The following is an 11,011-nucleotide window of genomic DNA, read 5'->3' on the forward strand; positions in this document are numbered from 1 at the left end:
GACTCTCTCGTGTGTGTGTGTGTGTGTGTGTGTGTGTGTGTGTGTGTGTGTGTGTGTTTTCCATGGCATCTTGGAGAATATGCAGCACCCCAGGACACAAACCATGAAGTGAGCCAAAGATGCTGCTTTATAAAGACACTCTACAAAATGTCCCTGTTCATGGATACATTATTTAATTTGGAAATGGGGAAGTCTTCCCTGGCTAAATGTAACTGAAAGCTCCTAGAATTTGAGTCAAGGGTTAATTCTGTTCCTCCCTCCCAGCTGCTCTTCCATCCAAACCACTATTTTCACTCCTCTCACCCCCCACCAAAGGTCTAGCCCTTGCTTAGAGTTGCCAAATCACACTCAAGATAATTAAAATGCCTTTTCAAAGGAGTGGGCTCTGGGTTTTCCCAGGCCAGTGATGAAGTGCCAGTCCCTGGGCACCACCTCAAAGAAATAGCCCCCTATTCTCTGGAAATCCTGTGAGAACGCATAGAGAACACACGGTTTCTTCAGGGAGTTTGGTGGCACCTTCCATACCTGCTGCAGATCGAGATTTCTCTCTGGTTTACCCACGATCCCAAAGGAACTGCTAAAAGCAGTTTTCCATTCTAGACTTTCTCTTACCTGTAAAACACTCATAAGAATAAATGAGCCAGTGAGACAGGGCTTTCATTTATTAAGATTTAATTTCTCATGCATTCTTTAGCCAAACAAATCCAAGTACAGATCTTTAATTTTACTACCTAACAGATTAAATGGGATACAGGAATCCTAGGAGAACCATCTTTAACATTCCCCCCTCTATTTCTTGATCCCATCTATTTTACAGCTGGGCTTTTCCATATTCCTAAGGAAATTCTGCTGTCAGTGCTATACTATCCTCTTCCAGATCAGAAAATAAGATAAAAGTTTCCCAGCAGGTTTTCCAGAAGAGCAAAATTCTTATTCTTAAATCTAATAAACAGCAATAAACATGTGACTGGTATCATTCATGAATCTAGACTCTGAAGCTAAAAAACCTTTTAGAAAGCAGAATATTTGTAAACTACTAAAAAGGAATAAAGGTAAAATCTGCAATTCAGTCCTCCACTATTTAGAGCCTTGATTGCCCTCTTCAAACACAGAGTGGAGGATCTTCTTCAGACTTCACTCGGGGCAGGAGCAGCTGCCAAGTGGGACACTGGAACTTTCACTGGCCTTGCCCCCACTATCATCGGTGGCTGCAACTCTGGCCTCGGCTCTCTCTCTTTCATCTCTCAAAGCCTCCTCATACCAGGATGGGAAGGAAGTGGGGTCAGTGCCACTGACCTTGGCAAAAAACTGCAGGACTTTCATCTTGCTGGTTTCACTGTGGGCCCTGGGACCCCACAGGAACTCGTAACGTGGAGGATTGCTTCTGGGCACCTGGCGGTACTCCAGGTACTTTTCCTGCACGAAATCTTTGGTGATCAGCTTCCTGGGCTCCCCATAGATGAAATCCTTCCTCCCAGCTCGCACTCCTATCTTCTTCAGCACCTCCCAGATCCTCTTCTCGGGGGCACGGTTGCCCTCCACAAAGATCACACCCAGGATAAGGATCAGGAGGCCGGTCTTGGGCATGCCCAGGTCATCACTCAGCAACCCATCGTAGGTGAGATCTAGGGTTCTCACAAGCACATAGGAATGGTTGATGGGGTCTGCTTCCTTCACTTCGATGCCAAAGACGATCTCCATGCACTCACAGGCTTTCCTGAAGATCACAGGGAAGTGGCCCTTGTGCTCTTTGATGACACTCTCCAGCATTTCTGCCTCTGTGATAGGCTCCTTTGTTACATACTTGGCACTCAGGAACTGCACCAATTCAGCCATCTTCTGGTTGAGCACATCACCGAGCGAGGACTCAGGATCCGGTGGAGCCTGGGAGGTGCTCGGAGCCTGGGGGGTGCTTGGACCCTGTTTTGGGCTTCTGGAGCCCTCCTTTGGTTTGCTCGATGGAGTGGCTTTGACCATGGTGGAGGAGCAGACTTTCTGAGAACTCTTGCGAACACTTGGTTTTCCAGCAGCAGGCACCACCTCTGGGGTGCCCTGGATCGAAGGAGAGAGAGAGGAGGCGGCGGCTTCCTTCCCAGTTACGGGAACCGGTGCACCCACCGCGCCCTGAGCTCCCTTCTGGGCCTTAAGGCCTGCTCCAGACTTGCGGCTATGATTCTTCTTACGGCGAGGCATGACGAGTTGTGCTGGGGACAGCAGGCAGGGGATGGCAACCAACAGGCCTGGGGGAGAGAGGAATAATGCTAGAAACTCAACTTTGTCAGTGGCAACAAAAAAGGCCCTCATCTCCCAAACACAACAGGTAAGGAAATGAGGGTAGGGGGGACATCTGCATCTGACAACCCTGCCTGGGACCTCTCACCACTGAGAAAGGACACGTTTCTGTTGGGCCCTCTCCATCCTCTCAGCCTTACCTTCAGGTCCTCACCTTTACACCTGCCAGGGCCCGCAACTCCTATGATCACCAGATACCGGGTCCTTCAGACCCAGGCGCTCACTCTCCGAGACCCCCAATTTGGAAATTGAAGGAAGGTCAGCCTGACTGTATCTCTCGGGGCAGTCCCCAGGGCTGACAGAACCTCTAGGTTCGGGGGGGGGGGGGGGGGGGGAAACGTACTCACAACCCTTCCCAAGGACTTGGTGTTTATTCCTGACGAGGCCCACACCCTGTCTCCCTTCTGCACACAGGGGAATGAGACCCTCAGGCCAAGGCACCCATCTCCCGGAAACCACCCCAAAAGCAGCATAGACAGTTGGGGGAGATGCCTCTGCCTCACTGCCCTGCCTGGGTCCTCCCAAGGCAGACAACAGGAAGGATATCTGTGTGTTGCCTTTTGTCTGGAGGGAGATCCCCTCAGCCCTCCACAAGGGTCTTCATCTCACGGCCCAGCTGAGCCTAGGCCTCCTCCCTCCGACGGCTTGAGTTCACAACCCTCAAAAAAAAGCCTCATTCAGGGGCGCTTGGGTGGCTCAGGGGATTAAGCCTCTGCCTTCGGCTTGGGTCATGATCCCGGGGTCCTGGGATCGAGCCCCACATCGGGCTCTCTGCTCGGCGGGGAGCCTGCTTCTTCCTCTCTGCCTACTTATGATTTCTCCCTCTCTGTCAAATAAAGAAAAAAATCTTAAAAAAAAAAAAAAGCCTCATTCCTCAGACTCCCCAAGATGGAGGTCCGGAGACGCCACATCCGGGCTCTGCGTGCGGCTTTTAAGGCAGACAATGCGCAAGATAGGAATGAGCCGTGATTGCGCCCCTCAGTCCTTATTCTGGGTCTTCTCGCCTTAATTGCCTCCCAGAGCCTGAGACACGTCCCTCGGACGACCCGAGTACCCGTCAGAAAAAGCCTCATGGCCCTCAGACTTGTAAGATGGATGTCCTGATAGGATACATCTGGGGCCCTGCAAGGGCACACAGCAAGGGGCGGCTGGGGGCTTGGACACCCCCTCTGCGGGGAGGGCTCCCCTCAGTCCTTTCTTGGAATCCTCACCTTAGCGCCAGCCAGAGCCTGGGACTCCTTCCTCCGGCAACCTGAATCAGCTTCCTTCAGGAAAAGCCTCCTGTCTCTTAGACCCCCAGGATCGACGTCCGGATAAAGCACGCACAGGGCCCTGAGCAGAGCATTCTGGGAAGACGCCAGGGGCGGAGCGGGGCGGGGCGGAGCGGGGCGGGGCGGGGCGGGGCGGGGCGGGGCGGGGGCAGAATGCTGGGCCATGAGGGCCGGATGCTGGGGGTGGAGGAAGGGGAGGAGCAAACCCTCCCGCGAGGTGAGAGTTCCCCTCTGTCCTTTCTCCGAGTCCTCACTTTAACGCCTGGGACACGTCCCTCTGAAGATCTGAGTCCACGCCCCAACGATGAAGCCTCACATCCCGCAGACTCCTGAGGCGGAAGTTAGTATACGTCACTTCCGGGAGCTGCCTGAGGCCTTCCAGGGATGACTTGGGGGCAGGGCGGGACTGAGGGCCCGGTCTATCTGGTGAGAGGTCCCCTCGTTCCTCCTAGTTCTTTACTTTGAAGCCTGGTGGGGCCCAAGACTCCTCCCTCTGCTGACGAGAGTCCAGGCCCCTAAGAGTAAATCTCACCTCCCTCAAATTCCCGAAGTCAGGACAGGACACATTCCTGTACTCAGCCTGGTGTTTCCCAGGGCTGATAGTAGAGTGGGGTGGCTTCCAATCGCCCGGGATAGGAGAACTCCTGAGTGCTTACCTTGACTCCTTGCACTGGCTGAGCGCCCTCTCTCTGTTGAGCTGAGACCTCACCCGTCACGATAAGGCCTTTATCTCACCAAGGTACTAGTGAGGCTGGGTCTTAGCATGACAGGCTTGTGTGGGGTCTGTAGGAGCTGACGGTAAGGTCAGGGTAGGTTTCTTTGTGGCTCGCCATATATTATGGGTTGGGGGTTTACACTCAGTCCTCCGCAAGTACTTAGGCTTCTTTCTGATACGGCCTGTAGCCCCTGCCTTCACAAGGTTCCCATCTCCCTGAGATGTCCACCACACAAATGCAGGTGATAATTGGGTGGTAGTTGATACCTGTTCCTGGGACCTCCCAGGGCTGAAAGCAGGTGTGCATTTGGGGTGGGTGGCTAATTCAGCCCTCCATAAGGGTCCTCATCTTGATGCCTGGCAGGGCCTGGTATTCCTCCCTCTGCTGACCGGAGCCTTGCCCCTCAGATCAAAGCCCATAACTCCCTGAAAATGTACCCCCTCTCCAGTGGAAGTCAGGGTCTGCCACATCTGGTCATGTTCCAAGGCCTCCCAAGGCTCACAGGCTAGGATGGGCGTGGGGGCCAATCTCTTCTGCGGTGGCAGTTCTTAGTTTTCCCTTAGGATCATCACCTTGACTTCTGGCATGTAGTTGGCCTTCTCCCTATATGGACTTGAGCCCTCCCACTTCATTATTTTTTAAAGATTTTATTTACTAATTAAAGAGAGAGACAGAGGGGGAGAGAGAGAGCAGGAAGGGGGGGGAGGCAGAGGGAGAAGCTGAGAGCCTGACATGGAACTCTATCTTAGGACCCTGAGATCATGACCTGAGTGGAAGGCAGACTCTATCTGAGCCACCCAGGCACCCTGAGCCCATCCACTTTAAACCAAGAGCGGAGCACAGCAGCCCAAGTTTGTCATCTTGTCACATTCAGGTAAGGCAATAAATCTGTAAATAATTTAAGGACAATTGATAAATTTCTAGTATTCTGAATCCATCAGAAACATTTTATAGTTGTCTCCATAAAGGTCTTGAACATTTTCATGAAGCTTTTTCTTAGGTAATCTTTGGATTTTCATGCTGTGGTGAATGGGATATTTAAAAAAATTCATAATGCATTTATTACCCTACACTTTTTGCATTTTCCTAGAGACAAATCAATTAAAGGTTGCAGTGTCAATGAGAGAAAGGGTAGTGTTTTTATCAAATTTAATTTTTCCAGTTTTATTGAACTGTACTTGACAAATAAAAATTGTATGCATTTAAGGTATATGGTGTAAGGTTTAGATATATATTGTGAAATGATTATGACAATTGAGCTAATTAACATATCCATCACCTCACATAGTTACCATTGTGTGTGTGTGTGTGTGTGTGTGTGTGTGTGGTGAGAACACTTAAGGTCAACTCTCTTAGCAAATTTTAAGTGTATAGTAGAATACGGTCAACTGTAGTCACCATGCTGTATATTAGAGCTCCAGAACGTATTCATCCCATGTAACTGAACCTTTACACCCTTTTACTGCAATCTCTCCATTTCCTGCACCACCATCCCACTCTGCTTTTATGAATCTGACTTTGTTAAATTCCGCATATATTTGAGATCATGCAGTATTTGTCCCTTTCCGTCTGACTTATTACACTTAGATTAATGGCCTCCAGGTTCTTCAATATTGTCACAAAGAGCAAGATTTCCATTTTTACAAAAAGCTGAATAATATTGCAATGACACAATGGAATAGAATGTTGATTAATTAATGATTTATAATAATATATTAATATATATCACATTTCCATGTATATATATATCTCACATTTTTGTATGTATCTCACATTTTCTTTATCCATCTGTTAATTAACTGACACTAGGTTATTTCCTTATCTGGGTTCCTGCAAGTAATGCAGCAATGAACATGGAAATCAGCCCTTTCAGATACTGATTTCATTTTCCCTTGGATACATACCCAGAAGTGGATTGCTAGATTATATGGGAGTCCTATTTTTAATTTGTTGAAAAACCTTCATGCTGTCTTCCATCATGGTTGTACCAATTTACATTACTATTAAGAGTGTACAAGAATACCCTTTTCTCCACATCCTTGTCAACCTTTGTTATCTCTTATCTTTTGAAAATAGCCATCCTCACAGGTAAAATGTGGTATCTCATTGTGGTTTTGATTTGGATTTCCCTGATGATTAGTGATGCTGAGCACATTTTCATATACCTGTGGGCCATTTGTATGACTTCTTAGGAGAAATGTCTATTCTGGTCCTTAGCCCATATTTTTTTTAAAGGATTTTATTTATTTGACAGAGAGATCACAAGTAGAGAGAGAGAGAGAGAGAGAGAGGAGGAAGCAGGCTCCCTGCCTAGCAGAGAGCCTGATGTGGGACTTGATCCCAGGACCCTGAGATCATGACCTGAGCTAAAGGCAGAGGCTTAACCCACTGAGCCACCCAGGCAGCCCCTTAGCCCATATTTTTAAATTCAGTTTGTTTTTTGCTATTGAGTTGTTCATGTTACTTACCCTAATTAGATAGATGACTTGCAAGTATTTTCTTCCATTCAATACGTTGCCTTTTCACACTGTTGATTGTTTCCTTTGCTTATACAGAAGCTCTTCAGTTTGATGCAACCCCACTTTTCTATTTTTGCTCTTGCTTTCTGTGCTTTGGGTGTCATAACCAAAAAATCATTGCTAAGACCAGTGTCTATTTTTTTCCTAGTAGTTTTCAAGTTTCAGGTCTTACATCTAAGTCTTTAATCCATTCGGAGTTGATTTTTGTGTGCTGTGTGAGATAGAGTTCCAATTTCAGTCTTCTGTATGTGTATATCTTGTTTTCTCAATCATTTATTGAAGAGATTATCCTTTCCCCATTGTGTACTCTGGGAACTTTTGTCCAAGATCACTTGACTGTAGATGTGTGGACTTAGGTCTGATCTCTTCTTTGTTTCATTGGTCTGTATATTTTTCACCATACTGTTTGATTGCTGTAGATTTCTAATGTATTTTGAAAGCAAGAAGTGTGATGCCTCCAGCTTTGTTCTTTTTGCTTATGTTTGCTTTGGCTATTCAGGGTCCTTGTGGTTCCATATAAAATTTTAAGACTTTTTTTTTCTATATCTGTAAAGAATGCCTGTAGAATTTTGATAGTGGTTGTATTGACTCTGTAGACCACTTTGGGTGGATTTTTTTTTTTTTTTGCCAATATCAATTCGTACAATCCATGAACATAGAAGTCTTTCCTTTTATCTCTGTGTTCTTTAATTTCCTTCATTGATGTTTTATAATTTTCAGTGTATAAGTCTTTTACCTCTTTGGTTACATTACTCTTAAATACTTTAATCTTTTTGTTGCTATTGTGAATTGGATTGATTTCTTAATTTCCATTTTCAATTGTTCATTGTTTATGCATAGAAACACCACTGATTTTTTGTGTTAGTTTTTGTATCCTGAAACTTTCTTGAATTTCTTTATTATTACTAATAGTTTTTTGCCATTGTTGAGAATTTTATATTTATATGATCATGATATGATCCATTTAGCATTTCTTCTAACGCTGGTCTAATGGTGCTGAACTCCCTCAGCTTCTGTTTGAAAAAGTCTTCATTGTTTCTGAAGGATAGCTTTGCCAAGTATAGTATTTATCTTCATGTATTTCATTATTATCCTTTCAATATCTATGGGATGAGTAGTGATAATTCCTATTTCATTTCTGATATTGGTAATTCTGTCTTCTTTTTTCTTGGTAAGCCTGACTAGAAGTTTATCAATTTTATTGATCTTTTCAAAAAACCAGCCTTGGGTTTCATTGATTTTCTTTATTGTTTTCCTGTTTTCAATTTCATTGATTTTGGCTCTATTTTTTCTCTGCCTTCTCTAAACTTTGTTTAAGTTGTTTAAATAAAATATATATATATATTTTTTTGGGGGGGGGAACCTAAGTGACCATAAATTTTAAGTCTCTCTCTGAGTTGTTTTCTTTGACCCATGAATTATTTATTTAGAAGTGTGTTATTTAATTTCCAGATATTTGGGAGATACTCAAACTTCTTGCTATTGCTTTCTGGTTTAATTGCATTGCAGCTTATGAACATACTTTGTATGATTTCTGTTCTTCTGAATTTGTTAAGATGTGTTTAATGGCTCTGAATTTTTTCTGTCTTGATAAATATTTTATGTCACTTGAATATACACTCTGTTGTTGTTGGATGGAGTATTTTATAAGTGTCAAGTAGATCAAGTTGATTGATAATACTGTTCAGGTCACCTGTATCCCTACTGATTTTCTGCCTGTTTGATCTATCAGCTTCTGACAGAGTAGTATTGAAGTCTTGAAATAGAATAGTGGATTTGTCTATTTCTCCTCTCATCTCTATCAGATTTTGTTTCACATGTTCTGACACTTTGTTTTTAGTCACATATGCATTTAATATCTTCTTGGAGAACTGACTCCTTTTTCAGTATGTAATGCCCTTCTGTATCCCTGATAATCTCCCTTGCTCTAAAATCTGCTTCTATGAAATTAATATAGCTACAGTAGCTTTCCTTTGATTATTGCTAGTATGGTATAATTCTTTCCATCCTTTTACTTTTAGCCTATCTGAATCTTTATATTTAATATCAATTTCTTATAGACAAACTATGATTGGATATTTTTTCTATCACTTTGGCTATCTGTGTCTTTTAACTAGTGTATATAGGTCATTCACATTTAAAGTGTTGATATTGTTGGATTAATATTTATCATGTTTGTAACTGTTTTCTATTTGTTTCACTTATTTTACATTTCTTTTTTTCTCCTGTTTTCCCTACATTCTTTGATTTTGAATACTTAGTATGATTCCATTTTATCTCCTCTCTTATCACTTAGTATATCAAAGATAACCTTTTACAGCCTTACTGAGATATAAATGACATATAACATTGTGTAAGTTTAAGGTATGCAACATAGTAATTTGATATACACATGTATTGCAAAATGAATACCCCAGTAAGGTTAGTTTAAAATGTCCAATACTCATATAGTTACAATTTTTTTGTGTGTATAAACTTTAATCATCATGCTATATATTATATCCCTAGAACTTATTCATCTTATAACTGGAAGTGTGTAGCCTTTGTCTACCTTCACCCATTTCCACCAACCCCCCCACCTCCACCCAGGAAACCACCAATCTATTCTCTGTTTCTGTGATTTTGGTTTTTTAGATTCTTTTTTTTTAAGATTTTATTTATTTATTTGACAGAGAGAGAGAGCTCACAAGTAGGCAAAGAGGTAGGCAGAGAGAGAGAGGAGAAAGCAGGCTCCCTGCCGAGCAGAGAGCCTGATGCAGGGCTCGATCCCAGGACCCTGGGATCACGACCTGAGCCGAAGGCAGAGGCTTTAACCCACTGAACCATCCAGGTGCCCCAGTTTTTTGGATTCTACATGTAAGTGAGATCTTATAGTATTTGTCTTTCTCTGGCTGACTTATTAAATATATGTCTTTATTTCTTTAATTAGAAGTATTTTTTATTATCCTTATTTAGTGAGCTCTCCTGGTATATGAAAAATGTGATTTTAAAAATTCAATTGACATTTATTATTCTGGTGAAATATGCCACTGATTTTCTAAAAAATCATTTGCACAAAAGAGATCTTGATATAAAGCAATGGTATATTTCACCAAAATATATGTTTTTAGAAGTTTTTAACAATTTCCCTAGTTTACCATTACATTTGTAATTCATAAAAGTCTACCTTGAAATAACACTTAACTGCTCACATGTACTATATATATTTTATTAGTGTTCCCAATTCCTTCCTATTACTCATTTTTCTTATGCATATACTATAATCATCTAATACATTATTACTAGGCAGTTATCAGATCAATTAAGAATAAGAAAAATAGATCATTTTATTTCTTCATTTATTCCTTCTCTAATGCTCTACCTTTCTTTATGTAGATTGAAGGTTTTGACCTATGTTTTTTGCCTTCTGTCTTAAGAACTTCTTCTTAACATTTCTTTCCAGGTGCATGTATAGGCAATGAATACCTTCAGTTGATGTCTGAGGAATTCTTTATTTTTCCTTTCATTTTTGAAAAACAGTTTTGCTGGATATGGAATTCTAAGTTGGTGGATTATTTTTTCTTTCAATACTTTAAATGTTTCACTCCATACCTTTTTTCTGCATATTTTCTGTAACTTTACTGTCCCCTGTAATTCTTACATCTATGTATTAGTTTCCTAGGGTTACCATAACAAATTACCACAGACTTGGTATCTTAAAAAAGAAATATAGTATTTTTATTTATTTATTTATTTTTATATTTATATTTTATTTATTTATTAGAGACTTTATTTATTTATTTATTTATTTGTCAGCAAGGGAGAGTGAGAGCACAAGCAGTGGGAGTGACAGGCAGAGGGAGATGCAGGCTCCCTGCTTAGTAGGGCGCCTGATGCGGGACTTGATCCAGGACCCTAGGATCATGACCTGAGCCAAAGGCAGACACTTAACTAATTGAGCCCCCCAGGCATCCTTGTATTCTCTATTTTAAATTTACTTATGTATTTTATGGGGGGAGAGGCAGAGGGAAAGGGAGAGAGAATCTTAAGCAAACTCTGCACTGAGTGTGGAGCCCAATGTGGGGCTCAGTCTCACAGTCCTGAGGTCACAACCTCTGCTGAAACCAAGAGTCAGATGCTTAACCAACTGTGCCATCCAGATGCCCGCAGAAATATATTTTTTCAAGTTCTAGAGGCCTGAAGTCCAAAATCAAGGTGTTGACAGGACTGCACT

General features: G+C 42.7%; 1 protein-coding gene across 1 annotated transcript; it reads right to left on the minus strand.

Annotated features, from left to right (window-relative positions):
- Positions 1-838: 838 nt before the first annotated feature.
- Positions 839-3,581, minus strand: LOC116857381 (putative MAGE domain-containing protein MAGEA13P). The gene is made up of 2 exons (XM_032841404.1): positions 3,504-3,581; positions 839-2,240 (listed from the first exon to the last, which is right to left on the minus strand). The coding sequence occupies exon 2, from the start codon at positions 2,191-2,193 to the stop codon at positions 1,135-1,137; it is 1,059 nt and encodes a 352-aa protein (XP_032697295.1). The 5' UTR covers positions 2,194-2,240; positions 3,504-3,581; the 3' UTR covers positions 839-1,134.
- Positions 3,582-11,011: the final 7,430 nt, after the last annotated feature.

This window comes from Lontra canadensis, unplaced genomic scaffold, assembly GCF_010015895.1.
Source record: "Lontra canadensis isolate GAN:19392208 unplaced genomic scaffold, GSC_riverotter_1.0 scaffold123, whole genome shotgun sequence".
Classification (NCBI taxonomy): Eukaryota; Metazoa; Chordata; class Mammalia; order Carnivora; family Mustelidae; genus Lontra; species Lontra canadensis.